Source organism: Hyperoodon ampullatus (genome assembly GCF_949752795.1).
Source record: "Hyperoodon ampullatus genome assembly, chromosome: 4".
NCBI classification, from domain to species: Eukaryota; Metazoa; Chordata; class Mammalia; order Artiodactyla; family Ziphiidae; genus Hyperoodon; species Hyperoodon ampullatus.
The window spans coordinates 33,913,605-33,934,288 of NC_136917.1; the positions used below are offsets into that span (position 1 = coordinate 33,913,605).

Here is a 20,684-nt window from a genome sequence, read left to right on the forward strand (position 1 = left end):
CTGGACCCCTTGCACACTGCCTGTGACCCTGGCCCCCTTCTGTGACAAAGCCTTTATACTTGAAAATAAAATGTTGAGCATTTGGACAGTGTGAGTGTGTGTGTTGTTGGCACAGAGCCACCTCACCGTCTCCTGGTGGGAAGTGGAGGGCTTCACTCTGCCAGAATCAAAGATTATGAATCAGTGAGAGTATAGATATGGCTACTGTAACAAAAAGACCTCAAGCTACAGTAGCTATCAAAACAGAAAGAATTTATTTCTCTTGGCACTTCTGATCCATGCAATCACTCAGGAACTCTGGTTCCTTTCCATTTCTTGCTCCACCTTCACCTTGGGTATGGCCAAAGCTGAATCACAGGGCATATCAATGCTCCAGCTCATGGGAAAGGGAAGGGAATGCAGAAGAGCCCCCACGCAGACCCACTGTAGGCACATGTCACTTCTGCTTATGTTCCACTCGTAAGAACTCAGTCCATGGCTGCACCTAGCTGCAAGGGAGGCTGGGAGTGCACCCAACTACAGTTCTGTTATAGCAGCAGGACAGATTTGGGGAGGCAGCTGCCACTCTGGATTTTATATATTTTTCTTTGCTCCCTCATCCATCCGTATATTCCCTGTAGGGCCAGGCCCTTTTCTGTAGGGGTCCTTCAATCTCAGCTCTTCCTTGGCTGGGTGTCCTCAAGCAAGTGACTCAGCTTCTTTTGAGCCTCAGTGTCTTCATCTGTCAAATGAGCACCCCTCTCCCCTCCTGGGGTGGGTTCAGTCCATAACCTGGAACCTGGGGTGTGGCCCAGAAAGCCCAGCTCCTCGGGTGTGGGCAGGAAGTGTTTCTCATACCCAGAGTCCAGTGGGGCGGAGGCCTGGGGGGCCTCCATAATCGGTACCTGCTCTATCTCCTCCACTTCCAGGATGGGCGAGTCCCCAGGGGGCTGGGCCTGGGGCACCTCCTGGGAAGAGAAGAGGCTGAGATTCCTCCCCTCATACCCCCCAATTCTCACCTACTCCCCACTGTCCGAGCTTTCCCTAATCCCCCCAGAGGGCCCTGACAAGCCAAGCTTTCTGCTCACCTTCATGTGGGGCAGGCTGAAATTACTGTTGGCAGGATCAGGAACCTTCTCCCAGACCCAGTGGGGTAGTACCTTGTGCCGCAGGTGGACGCACCTGGCAAGCAGGTAAGAGTCAGGGCAGGGAATCCAGGCGGCTAGACACGCATGCCCAGATCGTAGGGTCCAGGAACGTCACAGGGCCCTGAAGCATCATCCCCTTCCCACATCTCTCCCCAAGCTCAGCTAACGCCCAGCTGCCCTCCCAACCTGGGCAGAGACCCATGTGTCCGACAGCCTCACCTTCTGGAGGTAGCTAAGCTGACGCCACAGCCCGTCAGGAGCAAACCCCATATGAGAAGGACAACTGGCAGAACTTTCCATTTCAGGGTGTTATCTGGAGGGAGGGGGGAGGGGCAGAAGAACATTTGGACACCAGGCAGGTGGGGAGGGGTCAGGTAAGGCTCATGGGTGGAGCTGGGAATGGGTAAGGGAGGTGGATAAAGGGGCAGGGCCTATGAATGGGTAGGGGCTAAGGGTGGGGGAAATCTTGGGGTGGGAGTGGGGCTTGTGAAAAGGTCAAGGTCAGGGATGGGGTGAAAGGGTCAGAGACACACATTGCTTGATAATCCACAGCAGTATTTAGCGGCATCAAAATGCATCATCAACATCCCGAAGTCTAAATGTTGTCCACCCCCTGAAGTTCAGTAATGATTATATAACCCCCTCCAATGCCCCTCTCTCCCGGCCCCCTCCCACGGCAGTCCTGCCTCAGGCCCGTACCTGGTAGGTGAAAGCGGAGGCTTGGACCCGGTGGGCCCTGTCCTGCGATGGTGGACGCGGTCACCCACAGCTCACAGGTACCCCAGTGAAGGTCGGGCAGGGTGATGGTCTGGGTGCTGCCACTCACTGAAGGATACACCCAGAGCGGTTGGAGAGGCAGTCAAGTCCCATCTCAGGACCTTTGCACGTGCCATATCCACATGGCTCCCTCCTCATCTCCTTCAGCTCTTTGCTGCAAGGTCACCTTCCAGTGAGGCCTTCCCTAACCGCCCCCGCCCCGCGATTAAAATAGCACCTGCTTCACCACTCACCTTCCTTGCTTTATTCTCTATCCACCACTTATCACCATCTGACACACTGCTTAGACATTATTTACTTTGTCTATACCTTCATGTCCCCCATTAGAAAGTTAGCTCCACGAGGGCCATATTCCCAGCACCTGGATCAGTGCCTGCACATAAAAAGCACTCAAAAATGATATACAGGGGACTTACCTGGTGGCACAGTGGTTAAGAATCCGCCTGCCAACGCAGGGGACACGGGTTCGAGCCCTGGTCTGGGAAGATCCCACATGCCGTGGAGCAACTAAGCCCGTGAGCCACAACTACTGAGCCTGCATGCCTAGAGCCCATGCTCCGCAACAAGAGAAGCCACCACAATGAGAAGCCTGTGCACCGCAACAAAGAGTAGCTCCCGCTCGCCGCAACTAGAGAAAGCCCGCGCAGCAACAAAGACCCAACGAAACCAAAAAAAAAAAAAAAAAATTGATATATAGTTGACCTTTGAACAATGCAGAGGTTAGGGGTGCTGACCCTCAACTCTTTTAAAAATCTAGGTACAGTATAATTTATAGTCCACCCTCCTTATCTGTGGTTCCTCTGTACGCCCAGTTCCACATCTGCAGATTCAACCAAACGCAGATAGTACTGTACTATTTACTATTGAAAAAAGTCATGTATAACTGGACCTGCGCAGTTCAAACCTGTTGTTCAAGGATCAACTGTATATTTGAATAAATAAAAGGATGCATGAGTATCATATCCCTCACCTGCACAGAATCCAGTGAAGGGAAATTCACCCCAGACGAGGGGAATACATTTGCACCTCCCGGATATGTTTTTGTTTACTTTTTAACTGAATTGCCCTTTTTAGTTTTTAAGCCAAGAGAGGAAGCAGCTTTTTGGTTTGTTATAGGATTACAGGAGACATGAATACAGATCAAGATATACTGCCATAGAAAGATGTCCAAGTTAAATCATCAGGTGAGAAAAAGAAAGTTGCAAAACATCACGTTCATAAGCTTCAGGGGCCTATAACATAGTCCTCTTTTAATTATAGGTACATGTACACATAAATATATATGATTTTTAACCTAATGATATCTATATACTTGTGCAAGGTGCAATCATGGCAAAGTATCTATGTTAAAAAAAAAAAAGTAGGCTTTATCGGTTAGAGACAAATGCTGAAGTACCAAATTATTTAGGGGTGAAATGACGCCAAAGGCTCTAGAAAAAAAAAGTGTGGGGATAAATTGAAACAAGATTGATAAAATGCAGAAAACCACTGAAACTGGATGGTGGGTACACAAGGATTTGTTATACTATTTTTCCGACTTTTGTTTGTGCTTGAAATTTTCTATAATAAAAAAGTTTAAAATTTTCAAAAAACACAACTCCTATCTCTATGTTAACGTACACATGGCAAAATATGGAAGCTGCATTGTCAGTATCAGTGAAATGATGAGAATGACGATATACTTGAGTATACTTCTTTAATGTGTCGGTTTTTAAAAAAAGAACAGATAACTTTGGTAATTAGAAAAAAAGGGTACTTTGAATTTTTATTTATTTTTTTTTGCTTTTTCTTTTTATTGTATCTATATGAGATGATGGATGTTAACTAAACTTATGGGAATCATTTCACAATATTCGTAAGCCAAACCGTTACACTGTATACCTTAAACTTACACCGTGATGCTGTCAATTACATCTCAATAAAATTGGAGTGGAAAGGGTAAAAAAGATATTTTAAAACGGAATTTGTGGGGCTTCCCTGGTGGCACAGTGGTTGAGAGTCCGCCTGCCGATGCAGCGGACGTGAGTTCGTGCCCCAGTCCGGGAAGATCCCACATGCCGTGCAGCAGCTGGGCCCGTGAGCCATGGCCGCTGAGCCTGCGCGTCCGGGGCCTGTGCTCCGCAACAGGAGAGGCCGCACAGTGAGAGGCCCGCGTACCGCAAAAAAAAAAAAAAAAAAAAGGAATTTGTGCTCAGAGTAAAAATTTAGCCTACACCCAAACGTATGAAAAAGAAATAAAAGTCATCTTTAGGGACTTCCCTGGTAGTCCAGTGGCTAAGACCCAATGCAGGGGACCTGGGTTCAATCCCTGGTCAGGGAACTAGACCCCACATGCCACAACTAAGACCCGATGGAGCCAAATAAATAAATAAATAAAATTTAAAAATCATATGTAATCCTACAGTCCCTATTGACATTGTGGGGGAATTTCTTTTCGTATTTGTGCCTCTGCTTCACTCAGTGCTGGGTTTTTTTACAAAAATGGAACCATCCCACAAAGTTTTACAATCCTTTTATCTTTTTCACTTAATAAAATATGACAGGCATCTTTCAATGTCAATAAATATAGATCAGAGTCTTCATTTTTAATGGCCAAATGACAGTCTATTACATTGATAGCCACCTGGGTTATTATCCACTAGGGAACCCATGATAGCGTGTGTTCTCCCAGGGGCTGAGAGGGAGCCAAAGGGGCCCATCTGGAGGTAAGGGAAGCGGTAGGCTGATGGGTGGGTCTTGTGGGGGCTGGGAGCAGGGGCAGGCGGCAGTGGAGCTCACCATTCATGCAGACAGAAGGCCTGGTCCCACTCTGTGCACACAGGGTGTAGTGGGTGAGATGGCCCCGAAGTTGGTGCCTTGGGACCTCTCCCCACGCTACAGCAGGGGTCCCTGGGGGGTTATCCTGGAGTCGCCAAAGCACTGGCCCTGCCAGGGGTACTGATGAGAGAAAGTCAACCGGTCAAGTTCTGCCAGGGTTCCAGGACCCTCCATCCTCCAGCCCCACCACTTACCTTGTTCCTCTCTGAACTTCCAGACTGAGGGGGCAGGGGCCAAGCCCCAAGGAGAGACTGCTGTCACCGTGATTTGGTAGGGGACCCCTCCTTCGAAATCCCCTGAGTGGGGGAGGAGCAAAGACCAGTTAGAGTTGGCTCCCCTCCCCGACTCATTTCTTATTTTGTAGGAATCTTCATTTGTGTCCCCAGAAGGACACCTTGATATAAGAATTTGAATGAATGTAATTTATCTGGGAGGCAACCCCAGAAAACACCAATAGGGCAGTGGGGAAGTGAAGCAGGGAAGGAAAGTCACCCAGTAAATATGTGTTAGAGAACAAGTTCCCAACATGGCCAACCAAGGCTCAGTCCTGCTGGCGAACTCTGTGTGGCAGCAGAGAGCACAATCCTGAGCACCATCCCACCTGAGGAGGGTGGGAGCTGGGGTATTTATCCATCAGCCATTAACAGTCATTGGTAGAGGGCTGCATCTGAGGGGCCTTGATTCCTCGGCACTTCCAGCTGTCCAGGCAGGCAAAATGTTTCAGATAAGAAAAAGCCCTCAGGTCAGGAATGCAGGTGCCAGAAGCTGGGAGATAGTCAAATGCTGGACTATGAGTGGGGCCCTGACACCACCCATCACAGTAAGTAAGGCTCCTGAAATCCTTTCTCAAAACCTAATGCTGCCATACGGGCTTCCCCAACTGGGAATTTTCCAGAATCGGGGCTCCTCTTCTTTTGTCCATATATACTTATGGGTCTTGGGACTCTGTCCTAAATCTCTCGCTCAACACCTTCTCATGCTCTCCCAAGTTCTTTACACCAAGGACAGACTCCCCAGTGTTAAATCTCCGCCTAGAACTTATTGCTAGACCTGAGACTTGAGTATCTGATAGTCCCATGGACAATTCCACTTGGATGAGCACATGAGGTGCAACATATCCAAATGGGTCCCCAACATTCTGCTCTAAGACTCCCCAACAAGAATCTGCCTGCTTCTCTCCTTTCCTTGGTCCCCACCTGGTCCAGTCCCCACCATGTCCCACCTGGACATACACAGTCCCTTCTCCTGGGTCTCTTACCTCCAACCCTTGCCCTCCCAGTCTGTTCCTCCCACAGCAGGCAGGGGGCGCCTGTAAGCACCTGAGTGAGGACACATCCTTCATCTGCTCAGAACCCTCTGTGGCTCCCACCTGACTCAGAGCAAAAGCCAAAGTTCTCCCCAGGACCCACAAGGCTTTGCACACTCTGCCCCATCACCTCCCTGCCCTCACCTCCTCCCACTTTCCCCCTTGCTCATTCCACTCCAGCCACGCTGGCCTCCTCACTGCTGCTCTAACACATCAGGCACAATCCTGCCTCAGGGCCTTTGCACTGTTTGTTCCCTCTTGGTTTTCCCTTAGACATCCTCATGGCTCTCTGTCTCGCCTCCTTCAGGTCTTAGTTCAAATGCCACTTTCCCAGAGAGGCCTTTTCTAACTTTTGTTTTCTGAAATAGCTATCCTCCCTCCTCTCCCTTACCCTGCTTTACTTTGCCCCAATTACATTACAGATGTACTTGTTTTTTGTTTCATTGGGTGCCTGCCCTACAAGATGAGGATGGAGATGTTGGTGAGGATGAGGGTGGGGATGCTGCTGAGAGGAGAGTAGGGTGATGGTTCAGGGTTTAGCTTCAGGAGCCTATGTGGTTCAAATCCTGGTTCTACCACATACTTGCTGTATGGCCTCCGGTGAGTTGCTTAACCTCTCTGGGCCTTTTTCTTTATCTGTATGCTAATAGCAGAAACCTACTTTATAAGGAAGTTTGAATGATTTAATGCTTATGATAAATGCCAATACACATCAGCTGCCATCACTGTGTACCAGTGTCTAGAACATGGCCTGGCACACAGTAGGTAGTCAATGAATATTTCTTGCATGAATTAATGATACTTTAACACTCTCTTCTGCAAATCCAGCCATCAGTCTGCTCTCCAACAGCTGAAATGGGAACCCAGGTGTCCTGGGGCCTCACCTGGCAACACAGCACTGAGGTTTCCAGGAGGAAGCCAGACCCAGTTGAGATCCTCCAGGGGGTCACCATCTCGAGCCCAGTCCACCACATGCTCCTGCAGCCCCCCAGACCCCTGTTGCCAAGTCACCAGCAGATCCGAGCTTGCAGGGATGATGCTGACCACCACACCATGAGGGGCAAAGCCTGGACCTAGAGGATGAGGAGGAGAAATCTCAGCTGTCCACTCGGGAAGTCCCCTCTTGCACCTCCAGGGCATTGCTCAGAGGAAGCTCACAGCCTCTTACCCAAGCAGGCCAAAGAGAGGTTGGTAGGAGGCTCCCAGCTTGTGGCGTTGACGGCGGACACCCCAGCCCACTCCGCCTGAGTGGGGATGGAGAAGCTGCAGCATGAGGTCTCCTCCTGGATCACCTCCTGATCTTTAACCTGGAACCAGACTCTGTAGCTCACCTGCACGCAGTGCCCCAAGGCCTGAGGGATGAGGGGAAGAAGTGGTTAATATCTCCCATTTATCAGGCACATACTGTGCTTCTCAGTGAGGTCTCCTGACAAACCAGTCTGTGAAACATTTTTGTTTCACTCTAAGATGAAGATACCGAGTCTCAAGAGTGGCTCAGTGGCAGAGGTGGAATTAGAATACAGCTCCTGAGCCAGAACTAGGGTGAGGTGAGGGAGGCACTCACCTTGGCAGCAAAACAAGAGAAGATACCAAAAATCCAATCAAGATAAATTATATTTTAATGCGATATTTAAAAAAAATTTGGGGGGGGCTTCCCTGGTGGCGCAGTGGTTGAGAGTCCGCCTGCCGATGCAGGGGACACGGGTTCGTGCCCCCGTCTGGGAAGATCCCACATGCCGCGGAGTGGCTGCGCCCGTGAGCCATGGCCTCTGAGCCTGCGCGTCCGGAGCCTGTGCGCCGCAACGGGAGAGGCCACAACAATGAGAAGCCCGCGTACCGCAAAAAAAAAAAAAAAAAAAAAAAATTAATGCAGGGATTTCCCTGGCGGTCCAGTGGTTAAGTCTCTATGTTTCCAATGCAGGGGGCATGGGTTCGATCCCTGGTCGGGGAACTAAGATCCCACATGCGGCTCGGCGCAGTCAAAAAAAATTTTTTTTTGATTAAAAAAATTAATGCAAAAAGAAAAACCATGACAAACAAATTATCAAGATTTTAGGGGGCTTCCCTGGTGGCACAGTGGTTAAGAATCGCCTGCCAATGCAGGGAACATGGGTTTGAGCCCTGGTCCGGGAAGATCCCACATGCCAGAGAGCAACTAAGCCTGTGCGCCACAACTACTGAGCCTGCACTCTAGAGCCTGCGAGCCACAACTACTGAGCCCGTGTGCCACAACTACTGAAGCCCGCGTGCCACAACTACTGAAGCCCGCGTGACTAGAGCCCATGCTCTGAAACAAGAGGAGCCACCGCAATGAGAAGCCCACACACCGCAACGAAGAGTAGCCCCTGCTGGCCGCAACTAGAGAAAGCCTGCGCACAGCAACGAAGACCCAATGCAGCCAAAAATAAAAATTAAATAAATAAATAATAAATTAAAAAAAAAAAAAGATTTTAACTAAAGACAGGCAGGATCTGACCATGCACTTATATGACCCTGTCTTCCCTCACCTTACCTTAGTCTGTCGTGTGCAGTTCTTAGGGACTGCAAAATTCCCACTGTTGTATAGAGGAGTAATTATGCATAGCAAAGAGGATAGTACCCTCCAGAGTACTTTGGGGAAACTTGTGAGAATATCTGATTGCCTCAATGACTGGTATTTGATGGGCAAGAGCCAGGGACACTACCCTCTCCTAGAAACAAAAAAATTGTCCCACGTCCCTTGTGACTTTTGAAGGTCATCCCAACTGGAAACTTCTGTAGATGAAAAACCCTAATAATTTTAACTGATCCTAGAACCAAACACATTTTGATGTATAAATACAGAACCTTTTGGGACCTGTTTTTTTTTTTTTTTTTTCGGTATGCAGTCCTCTCACTGTTGTGGCCTCTCCCGTTGCGGAGCACAGGCTCTGGACGCGCAGGCTCAGCGGCCATGGCTCACGGGCCCAGCCGCTCCGCGGCATGTGGGATCTTCCCAGACCAGGGCACGAACCCGTGTCCCCTGCATCGGCAGGCGGACTCTCAACCACTGCACCACCAGGGAAGCCCCATGGGACCTGGTTTTAACAGTCACTGAATTTTGAAATATCCTGAACATATGGGGACTTTCTAAGCACTTTTTATTATCTATTTCCAGCACAATCTGTGTTCTGATCAGAGAATTTTTCAATGTACCCAGCATCACCTCATCCCTTTGAAGTCCTTGGAAACCAGCTCAATAGCCTAGCATGTGGATGATTTTGGTAAATGTCCTGTTTGCATATGGAAAGAATGCATGTTCTGATGTTTCCTATGTGAGTCCATTCGGTTGTTTGTTATGCATATGTTCATATTCTCTGGATCTTGACTTGTTTTTCCATCTGCTTGTTATGAAATTACTTAGAGGGGCATGTTAAAATCTCCCACGACGGTTGTGGATTCATAGAGTTCTCCTTGTAGTTCTGTCAATTTTTACTTTATGTATTTTAAAGCCATGTTATGAGGTACATACAGATTTAGTATTCCTATCATACTGGTGAACTGAATATTTTGCCATTATGTAGTAGCCTTATTTCCCTTTTATTTTCTACTGAATATTATAATACACTGTACGCTATAATACAATACACTGTATTATACACATTTTAAAATATATGTATATATGGGTTATATTAGCTATGTATTTCATTTCAGTATAGTAAAGGGGCATTACAAAGTATGTGTTATAAAATAGAGGCACGAGGGACTTCCCTGGCAGTCCAGTGGTTAAGACTCTGCACTTCCAATGCAGGGGGCACAGGTTTGATCCCTGGTTGGGGAACTAAGATCCCACAAGCCGTGCAGCATGGCCAGAAAAGAAAAAAAATGAATTAAAAAAAAAATAAAACAGAGGCACTGAAACTGTGAATTAAGGTTCGAAAGCCAAAGAACCTCAGCTCTGCCACTTAGCTGTTGTTTGGTTTGGGGTAGCCTCTCTATGTCTCATTTTCTCATCTGTAAAGTTAGTTAATGTAAATAAGTGTTGTAGGCGAGGACCTGGCACATAGTAAGAGCTCTGTAAGTATTATGCATGGTTAAAGTTAGTGATATTAGATTGTGTGGCCCAAGAAAGTATAAGCCCTGTTGTTTTGTTTCTTGCCATATTTACTGTGAGCCAGGGCCTTGCAATGTCTGGAACACGGTAGGTGCTCAGCAGATTTGCATCAGTGAGGACTGTTTCACTCTTGTCTGTCATCTCACAATGCCCTTTAATACTAGCATCAAAGTCCTTAGCATATTCTGCTATATTTTGTGGAGCTGAGCCTAGTCTTGCTTCTAAATCTTTGCACCTGGTGTCCCCCCTGACTGGAACACTTGTACCCACCTTCATGTCTCAGCTCAGATCTCCTAGATTCAGCCAACATTGGTGGAGTCTTTCTCTGCACCCAGCACTGTGCCAGGACCTCTCTGAGCATCCCCTCCTTGAAGCCCTAAAGCAACCTCAAGAGGGCAGCATAGTAACCTTTGTCTTGTTTACATCATTTTTTGGGGGGGGGGTTTTGGTTTGGTTTGGTTTGGTTTGTTTTCTTGGTTTTTTTTTTTTTTCCCCCACTCCTCAGCTTGCAGGATCTTCGTTCCCAACCAGGCACTGAATCCAGGCCCTCGGCAGTGAAAGCCCAGAGTCCTAACCACAGGACCACCAGGGAATTCCCTACATCATTGTTTTTTGGTTTTTTAATATTTATTTATTTTATTTATTTGGCTGTGTTGGGTCTTAGTTGCGGCATGCAGGATCTTCGTTGTGGCATGAGGAATCTTTTAGTTGCAGCATGTGGGATCTTTAGCTGCAGCATGTGGGATCTAGTTCCCTGACCAGGGATCAAACTCAGGCCCCCTGCATTGGGAGTGCAGAGCCTTAGCCACTGGACCACCAGGGAAGTCCTCTACATCACTGTTATTTGGGGTTTCCTGACATGTGCAGAGACATGGTCCTCACAACTCACCTTCCACAGAAGCAGGGGTTCCTGTCCGCCTGGTGCCCCACAGATGTTCCCTGATATCCACACATCTTTTGGAGCTGGCAAGGATGAAAAAAGGAGAGACCATGTGGCTAAGTTCTAGCCAATGAGATACGAGATGAAAGATACGTGCAACTTTGGGGTTGTGCTCTTAAAAGTGCAAGGGCAGGGCTTCCCTGGTGGCGCAGTGGTTGAGAGTCTGCCTGCCGATGCAGGGGACACGGGTTCGTGCCCCGGTCCGGGAAGATCCCACATGCCGCGGAGCGGCTGGGCCCGTGAGCCATGGCCGCTGAGCCTGTGCGTCCGGAGCCTGTGCTCCACAACGGGAGGGGCCATAACAGTGAGAGGCCCGCGTACTGCAAAAAAAAAAAAAAAAAAAAAAAAAAAAAAAAAAAAAAAAAGTGCAAGGGCAGGCTCCCCGACTCCTGGGGTCCCACTGCGCTGGAGTTGTCTTCCATTTTTTTTTGCTGTGTGAGCTTGGGAAAGGTGCTTACCCTCTCTGAGGTTCAGCTTTCCCAACTATAAAATATGACAGATGAGAATGGCATGATTGGCCAGACTTCCAGGAGAGGGGCTGAGGGTGTAGGGGTAAGCCCAGAGATCCTCACAAGAGGGTGGTGTCTGGAAGGACAGAATGGGGCTCCACTCGCTCCACAGATCCTCTTCTTCCTCCACTTGACAGCGGCCAGATACCTCATAGCCAGTAGCTAGCTCCAGGTCCTGGATATCAACAGGGGTCAGGGGTATGGACTTCACTTCAGGTTCCAGCTGGGGGAGAGAGAGGGGAGAGTGATGAGGCTGAAGATTGAATTTAAAGTACCTGACCTTATATGTCAATAGGATGACCAATACTGTCCTGCTCTGCCTGGAATCAAGTGGGTTCCTAGGACACAGGGCTTTTGGTTTTAAAATTGGGACAATCCCTGGAAAAAAGAGACAAGTTGATTATCTTCTGTGCCAGGTATAGCAGTAGGTGGCAAATTCTATTATTAATATTATTCTCATTTTACAGATGAGGAAAACTGAGGCCAAGAGAGGGGAAGTGACATACCCAAGGTCACATAGCTGGTGAGTTCTGGAGCTGAGATTCATACCCAGGCAGTTAGATTGCAAAGTCTGCATCTTAGCATTGCTCTGAATTGCATGAATATTCACAGTGACAACAACTCTGCTCTATATTGTAGTGTTTTGCATGAAAAGCTATGACTGAGACAGTGGGTTATCCCCAATATCCATTCTCCCCTTCTTCCTTTGGAAATAGAACCCTTGAGTATCTGTCAGGAACATGTGTATCAAGAATAAAGACTACATTTCCCAGTCTCCCTTGCAATCAGGTGAGACCATGTGACTAAGTTCTGGCCAATGAGATATGAGATGAAAGATACTTGCAACTTTGGTGCTCTGCTCTTAAAGTGCATGGGCAGGCTCCCCAACTCCTGGGGTCCCATTGCACTGGAGTTGTCTTCCATTTTTTTGCTGTGTGAACTTGGGAAAGTTGTTTAACCTCTCTGAGGTTCAGCTTCCCCAACTATAAAATAGAGATCTTAAAAGCATCTACTATATAGGGAGGTTGGGGGTACTCATCAAGATAATCCATGCAGATTGCTTAGCTTGGGCCCTGATGTGTGGCAGGTGCTCAGAAATGTGAGCTGCTTTTATTACTTTTGAGTGTTTACTGAAAACCAGGCTCTGTCCCTCATCTGTAAAATAGGTAGGCATAAAATACACCTACTCAAAGAGTTCTTGTAAGGATTCAACAGATAGCTTAGAACAGTGTATGGCACACAGTAGATGCTAAGGTCTGCTGTTAACCTCTTAGTTTAAGGTTAATGTAATAAGCTATTTGAGGATTTTTATTCATTCACAAAAATGTTAGAGGAAGTTTACTGAGTTTCTCAAAAATTCCAAGTGGAAGGAATTCCCTGGAGGTCCAGTGGTTAGGACTCCTTGCTTTCACTACCGAGGGCCCGGGTTCAATTTCTGGTCGAGGAACTAAGATCCCACAAACACAACCTCGCGGCATGGCCAAAAAAAAAAAAAAAAAAAAAAAAAAAATTCCAAGTGGAATTTGGATTGGGACTGCATGGAATTTATAGATTATCTTGGGGGAACATTTTTAGCTGAACAAGATGCATGTACAGGCCTTCTGTGAGGAATGTGGACAGACTCCAGGGCCAGCTGAGGAATGAGCTCTGAGCTAGGTGTCTGATTTGGGAATGATGTCCCGGGCCCCGCCCAGAGTAGGGTGGGGGAAAAGGGTCCCTGACACTCACCAGCATCCAGGCCATCTCCTGGCATCTTCGGTAGTAGAACTGGCAGACCAAGACCTTATGGGGTGGCCACATAGGAGGGGCCCATTGGACAATGGCCTCTAGGGGGTCATCCTCTGAGAAGTCCACATCAGGGTACAGTTGGGGGGCATCCGGCTTCACTGAGGAAGGGGAGATGCATTGAGCCAGGGCCTCCAAGACCACCCACCCCACACATAGCAAACCCCCACTCCCGCCTGTTACTTCGGGTTTCGAGGTTCACGAAGACTGGGGGCCAGAGAGGTTGGCCTGCCTTGGCCACCCAGACAAGGAGTTCGTCAGACATGGTGAGCTGTTCCCGTGGAATGGTCACCCAGCTCTGCCCAGTGGGCACTGCCACAGTCCAGGTTTTGTTGGAATGGCTGTGAGGAGAGATGCGAGAATCAGGGCAGCATACAGTGGGCTGGGCCCAGAGCTGTAATAACATATTTTCTACCTGGGTTCAAATCCCAGTTCTGCTTCAGAGCTGTGTGACCCTGAGCAAGCAACTTAACTTCTCTGTGCCTCAGTTTCCTCATCTACAAAACGAGGGTGATAAAACTGCCTCCTGAGGGACTTCCCTGGTGGTCCAGTGGTTCAGACTCGGTGCTCCCAATGACCACGGTTCAATCCCTGGTTAGGGAACTAGATCCCGCATGCCCCAACGAACATCAGTGTGCCACAACTAAGACCCGGCACAGCCAAATAAATAAATAAATAAATAAATAAATGTCTTTTTTTAAAAGTACCTGTTGAAAGGGCTGAATAGGGGAGGGGAACAATGAGATGAGAAATGGACTGCATTTAGAACAGCAAATGTCAGGGGCACAATACATGTTATATGAGCATTGGTTATTTTGTTTACTGAGCACCTATTACATATACGCACATTTACTTCTATGCAACTGCTCAGTCAGCAAATATATATTTCTGTTGTAGAAGCTGAGAACAGGACTATGACCAAAGCAGGCAAGGATCCACTATCCGGAGCTGGTGTTCCAGTGGGGGAGGCAAATGAGAAACTCATAAACATATAACTGATGGTGGTATAAGTGATATAAAGAACAATAAAGCAGGGTGAGGAGGATTCAGTGTGATGATAGGATGAAGAATGACAGCGCTATTTTAGGAAAGGTGGTCAGGAAAGCTCTCTGATGAGACATTTGAATAAAGGCCTGAAGGATGTGGTGTGGAACCATGCAATACCTGGGGAAGAGCATTTTAGGAAGAGGGAGCAGCTGGTGCAAAGGTCCTGAGGCCAAACTGTGCCTGGTGTTTTACGAAGAACAGTGGGGAGGAGGCTTGTCCTCTGGAGTAGAGTGAGCGAGAAAGTGGGAGGAGGTGAGGGCAGGGAGGTGACAAGCAAATTATACAAGGCCCGATGGGCTGCAGGAAGGATTTCGGCTTTTACCCTGAGTGAGGTGGGAGCCCTGGAGGGCTGTGAGCTGGGGAGGGACATGCCCTGATTCAGAAGTTCACAGGTGCGGGACTTCCCTGGTGGTCCAGTGGTTAAGAATCCGCCTGCCGATGCAGGGAACAGGGGTTCGAGCCCTGGTCCGGTAGGATCCCACATGCCCCGCAGAGCAAGTAAGCCCGCGAGCCACAAATACTGAGCCTGCGTGCCACAACTACTGAATACTGCGCGCCTAGAGCCTGTGCTCCGCAACAAGAGAAGCCACCGCGGGCTTCCCTGGTGGAGCAGTAGTTGAGAATCTGCCTGCCAATGAAGGGGACACAGGTTCGAGACCTGCTCTGGGAAGATCCCACATGCCACGGGGCAACTGGGCCCGTGAGCCACAACTACTGAGCCTGCGTGTCTGGAGCCTGTGCTCCGCAACGAGAGAGGCCGCGACAGTGAGAGGCCCGCGCACCGCGATGAAGAGTGGCCCCCACTCACCGCAACTAGAGAAAGCCCTAGCACAGAAACGAAGACCCAACACAGCCAAAAATAAATAAATAAAAACAAATAAATTTAAAAAAGAAGCCACCGCGATGAGAAGCCCACGCACCGCAAAGAAGAGTAGCCCCCAATCGCCACAACTAGAGAAAGTCCGCGCACAGCAATGAAGACCCAACGCAGCCAAAAATAAAATAAATTAAAAAAAAAAAAAGACTCCGTGCTCCCAATGCAGGGGGCCCGGGTTCGATCCCTGGTCAGGGAACTAGATCCCGCATGCCGCAATGAAGATCCCACATGCTGCCAGTAAAACCCAGAACAGCCAAATAAATAAACAAATAAATATTAAAAAAATAAATAAAACAGAAGTTCACAGGTGTCCTCTGGATGCTGTGGTGGAGAAGAGACTGTGGGGCTAAGGGTGGAAACCGAGTCCAGGGAGGAGGTGACTGCACGGTCCAGGCCAGCGATGATAGGGACTGGACTATGGTGGGTGCTGAGGAAGTGAGGAGTGCCAGATTCTGGATAATGTAGAAGGTAGAGCTGGTAAGGCCTGCTGATGGATCAGATGTGGGTGACAGAGAGAGAGAGAGAGAGGAGTTGAGGACATCCCAAAGGGTTGGATTTAAAAGGTTCAAATCAAGGTCTTCAGAAAAAACCAACAAAAGCACATGTGTTATGTTATGCTGCTGGTAGGAACATAAAACGGCATAGCTGTTGCGGAAAACAGTTAGGTGGTTCATCAAAAAGTTAAACACAGAACTGCCATATGACCCAGCAATTTTACTCCTAGGCATATACCCCGAAGAACTGAAAACAAGGACTCAAAAACTTGTACACATTATGTTCAAAGCAGTGCTAGTCACGATCGCCCAATTGCAATTGCCCAATGGTGGAAACAACCCAAATGTCCATCAACAGATGAGTGGATGAACATAGTATATCCATACAGTGGAATATTGTTCAGCCACAAAAAGGAACGAAGTTCTGATTCGCTACGACATAAATGAACCTGAAAAACATGCTAAGTGAAAGAAGCCAGATACAAAAGACCACATGCCATATGATCCCATTTATGTGAAATGTCCAGAAAAGGCAAATTCAGAGACAGAAAGTAGATTAGTGGTTGCCAGGGAATAGGGAGTGACTGCTGTTGGGGATGGAACTTCGTTTTGGGGTGATGGACATGTTTTGGAACTAGATAGAGGCACTGGTTGCACAACATTGTGAATGTACTAAATGCCACTGAACTGTTCACTTGCAAATGGTTTATTTCATGTTATGTGAATTTCACCTCGTTAAAAAAAAGGGGGAAGACCTTCTCTTACTCCTTCATTCTCTACCAATTAAAACCCTAGGCACCCCCCTTCTGGACATGGATGGTGGTGATGGTTGCACAACAATGTGACTGTACTTAATTCCACTGAACTGTACACTTAAAAAAGGCTGAGAAAAAAAGTGGTAAATTTTATGTGTATTTTACCATCGTTAAAAAAAAAAGAGACCAGCCTCCCATCCCAGTTCCCATCTTCAAATGTTCCTCTCCTTCTCCTCTCACTTAGCCAAATTTGAAATGAATTTGTGTTTCCAGGTGTGATTCATTGTGAAGCAACATCAGTCACCCCCTCAGAATGTGGGCTCCACAAGGCTTTCTGTGTCTCTTTCACTGCTGCATCCCCGGCACCAGACCAAATGATCTTTTCATATGCTCAGAGAGGTTAAGCTATTTGCCTAAGGTCACACAGCAATAAAAACAGCTTCTAATCATTAAGCATTTTCTTTCCCAAGTGCCTAACTCATTGAATTCTCAGAACCAGCCTTGAGAGGCAGGTTCCATTATTATCACTACTTGATAGAGGAAGAAACAGAGGCTCAGAGAGGGAAAGTGACTGGTCCAGGGTAACACAGCAAGGAAATGAGGGAACTTGGAATTGAAGGGCTTGAGAGTGGGGCAGGACTGGGGGGTGCGGGTGGGCAGGACTAATGGGTCCTCTCAGCCTGAGAGGTCTAAACCTGAGTGGTCACTCTTCCAAAGCCTCTGTTTCCCCAAATCACTCCATTGTACTCACTACTTCTGGCTCTGGAGGTACAGCGTGGAAGGGGTTCTCAAGTCCCCAAGAGGCTCCCATGAGCAGTTCAAGTCGCCCAAGGGTCCAAATCCATAGCACTGCAATGGCCCAGGGCTGCCTGGAGAGAGAGGAGGGAGGGTCCGACGGAAGGGGGTCAATTCCCCCAGCCGCCCTCACACCCCAGAACTTGAACTCCTCCCACCCCTTACGGAAGTGAGCAGCAGGAAGGGGACGCTGGGCACCGCTCCCCAGGCTTCGGGCATAACTCCTCCCCTCCCTCTACCAGCCACATCCTGTTACCATCCGAAGAGCCCTTTCCCCTACCACCCCCCAACCCCGGACCCTGGCTCCCACCTCGCTGCCGCCCATTCCCCAGCTCCTCTCATCGCCCGGCCCCTGCCCCGGGGGGTAGCAGAGTGGCATCCGGATCTTTGTCATTCATTCCACAAACTTGCGGTTCACCCTGGAGGATGTGCGCTTTCGCGGAGCGCGGCGGCAGAGCGCCGACACGAGTTCGCTCCGTAACTCACCCTGGGGCCGAGTCCTGCAGAACAGCAGCATCAACAGAGGCAGCAGAACCAGCTTCGGCCGCGGCCGCGGCGGGAAGGGGGCGGCCCGGGTTCCCCTCATGGCGTCCCCGCGCCCCCAGTCCGGCCCGGCCCGGCCCTGCCCGGCCCAGCGCTGCAGCGCCGCCCGCTTAGCTCTCGGGGTCCAGCGCCCGAGCAGCAACGGGAAGAGGAGCCACCCCTCCCAGCCGCCTCCGCACCTTGCGCTTCGGCTCCCCGCCCCTTCGCTGCGCTGGAAAGTCCCTCGCCCGGGCTGAGGAGGGGTAGTGCGGGATGGGCGGCGCTGAGGAGTGGCCGAGCTCCGCAGACACCTGCCCCTCCCCCCGCCCCCCCGCCCCCCAAACAGGCTGCCGAGTCCTTTGGAACTGTTATCTTTGGGGTTGGAGAAGGTTCTGATCCGTTCCCCCCACTGAGATTCCCACCCCAGGATATGAAGGGAACCCAGGGGTCCCTCCACCAACCCTGGGGTCCACAGCTTTAGAACCCCCAGCAGGCGAGGTCGGAGGGAGAGGGGCTGGCAGACAGGGGGAAGGGAGCGGGCAAAGGCTGGAATCGGGCGGCGGTATAATTGGGGCTGGCAAGGGGACAGTGGCCACAGTTGGGACAGGAGAGAGTCACAGTTTGGGTACGGGTCTCAGTGTGGCCAGTTTGGGTAGAGTAGGGGCATCCATTGCAGCAGGAGACAGTATAGGGCAGGAAAGGCATGATATGGGCTGCGGAGAGGTCAGGGTCCCCATTTGGCCAGGTAGGGGCACAGCTTGCTCAGGGTCAGGATAGGCAGGCTGCTCAAAGGTCAGGGTTGGGTGGGGGGACTCTGTCCAAGTCCACAGTGCCTGACCTCTGAGACTTGCTGATGAATGAATGCATGAGGGGCCAGAAACAGGTGCCCAGCTGGATACTGGTTAGGTGGATGGCAGGGCTGGGGCGTTCACCCTGGTGCTCCCTGGCTGCCCAGTTCCCCTTCTAGCAGAGGCTGCTGATTTCACTCTTGCTGCACCCGCATTTGCAGCAGTTGCTGGAGAGGCCAGCCAGGTCATCGCGGCTGCCCCGCAGAGCCCCTGGGGTGCCCTGCCAGCCCGGTCAACCTCCATAGAAGGCCTGGAGGGACTTGGTCAGGGCCAGCCACTCGCTGGAGGCCACTGCCTCATCCAGCTCGCTGTCTGCATTGGAGTCTGCATCTGGGAAGGCATCCCCTGCAAAAGATGAAAAGAGTTAGTGCTTGGGACTCTGTCATACCCAGAGTCCGGGCTCCTGGCTGGTCCAGCTACTTCTCTGTTCTTGTGACTCAGCCTCCTGAGTAAAGATTTTGATTCCACTCAGGCCTGGGTTCCCACTTTGATGGGCAGCTTACTCAACCTCATTGAGCTTGACTTTCCTCTTCTGTCATATCTTTTCCCCTACTATTTATTTACTGAGGACCTGATGGTTAAGAACATGTGTTTGGGAGCTGAACTGACTGAGCACCAGTCCCATTATCATCTCTCAGCTTCCGTTTCCTTGTCGGCAAAACGGGGATAGTAATAACTCCTACCTTCTAGGGTTTTTATACAGAGTAGATGACTTAATTAATACCCATTTTAAAAAAAAACAAAACTTAGAATAGTGTCTGGCACATGGTAGGCACTCAACTTTGTCCTAATCTGTTTTCACTCAATTTTGCCGCTTAACAAACCTGCAAGATACAGGGGCTGTGCCTCCCTTTTGCAGATAAAGAGGATCAGGGGAGGAAAGCAACTTGGTAGGAGGGTCACCTACTAGGTGGCAAATCTAGCCTTGTACTCACCACACCCCTCACACTCCCTTCCCTGAAGGCTTGGAAAGCACTTTAGTTTTGGCTTCTGAAAGGCACTTCCCAGTGTTGTGCAAAGAGCAGCCTTGCCTAATGCAGGGCACAGGGCTCCCAAGTAGCAGCAGACTTTTAGCTGGTGTGGATGGCTTACTGCCCTTCCCCCATCCGGCTCCCCCAGCCTTGACACAGCTTTGAGGGCCTGGCCCATCTCCCCAGCTGCATGTGGTGGAGGAGGGACTCTCCTGCCCCAGCCCCTCATCTCACCTCCGTCCCTGGCTCCTTGGACCCATCTTGTGTCCTGTCAATGCCCCTAACACACACACAGCACCTCCCCAGCCTCACCCATAGCTTCATAGGCCAGGATGTCTGACCGTCTCCACCGGGAGCCCCCACAGGTGAAGATGACTGCTCGGATGAATTCACGGCTGCAAAGCTTCACTCCGTAGGGTGCTGCCTGGGCCTCGGTCCACAGCTCCCCAGCCAGCACCCCCATGGCCAGCAGCAGCAGCAGAGGACGTTTGGCCATGCTGGACAGGGCTGCCTGAGATGTGAGAGGTGGCACAGCAAGGCAGCTTCCTGTGGTTGGTGCCTCCACCGCCTCCTGGCCCCCCATTTATACATCTTAGCTCCCCCCGCCTGTCATGGAGGAGCGAAGTGACCTCCTTTATCTCCACTAGCAGAGAGGAGGCAGGCACGCGGCCCCCTCCACCCCTCCAGCACTGACCTTTCCCGTTTCCCAGACCAAGCGATAACCTTTCGCCAGGGATGGGGTGACGTGGTCCAGCTCACTGTCACCTTCAACAGAAAGAAGTGAGAAGGCCTCCACTTAGCAGAGACCAGGAACCCAGACCCCCACCAGACCGGGAGAGAGGGCACAGCCAGCCCCCCATCACCACCATACTGCTAGGGTCCCAGGCCTTCTCCGTAATAACAACAATGAGTGCTTACACAGTATGCGCTGTGGGGCCAGGCACTGCTCTAAATATGTTTATTTGTTTAATTGATTTCATCCTCCCAACAACCTATGATAATAGTTCTTAAAATTTGAGAAGCCTCAGAATCTCCTGGAGGG

At 49.8% G+C, this 20,684-nt stretch overlaps 2 protein-coding genes across 2 annotated transcripts; both read right to left on the bottom strand.

Moving 5' to 3' along the window:
• Positions 1–231: 231 nt before the first annotated feature.
• IL27RA (interleukin 27 receptor subunit alpha) lies at positions 232–18,080 on the bottom strand. Its single transcript, XM_079702580.1, has 14 exons — positions 17,788–18,080; positions 17,258–17,375; positions 13,517–13,674; positions 13,277–13,434; positions 11,612–11,771; positions 10,989–11,062; positions 7,196–7,379; positions 6,912–7,100; positions 4,916–5,017; positions 4,683–4,841; positions 1,827–1,952; positions 1,347–1,440; positions 1,068–1,161; positions 232–947 (listed from the first exon to the last, which is right to left on the bottom strand). The coding sequence occupies exons 1-14, from the start codon at positions 17,885–17,887 to the stop codon at positions 654–656; spliced, it is 2,010 nt and encodes a 669-aa protein (XP_079558706.1). The 5' UTR covers positions 17,888–18,080; the 3' UTR covers positions 232–653.
• A 706-nt stretch (positions 18,081–18,786) lies between these two features.
• On the bottom strand, positions 18,787–20,197 carry RLN3 (relaxin 3; the record flags this gene model as incomplete). Its single annotated transcript, XM_079703526.1, is given in 3 exon segments — positions 18,787–18,903; positions 18,907–19,016; positions 19,955–20,197. Coding segments are annotated over 3 exon segments (411 nt in total). The 5' UTR covers positions 20,139–20,197.
• Positions 20,198–20,684: the final 487 nt, after the last annotated feature.

What these genes read in the sequence shown, in the direction of transcription:
- IL27RA (XM_079702580.1), bottom strand. Translation starts at nt 17,887, where the DNA reads ATGAGGGGAACCCGGGCCGCCCCCTTCCCGCCGCGGCCGCGGCCGAAG. An exon ending in CCTCAGTGCTGTGTTGCCAG is followed by an intron (nt 5,018 to 6,911) that starts GTGAGGCCCCAG and finishes TCCCCCACTCAG; the next exon opens with GGGATTTCGAAGGAGGGGTC. An exon ending in TCAGCCTGCCCCACATGAAG is followed by an intron (nt 948 to 1,067) that starts GTGAGCAGAAAG and finishes TTCTCTTCCCAG; the next exon opens with GAGGTGCCCCAGGCCCAGCC.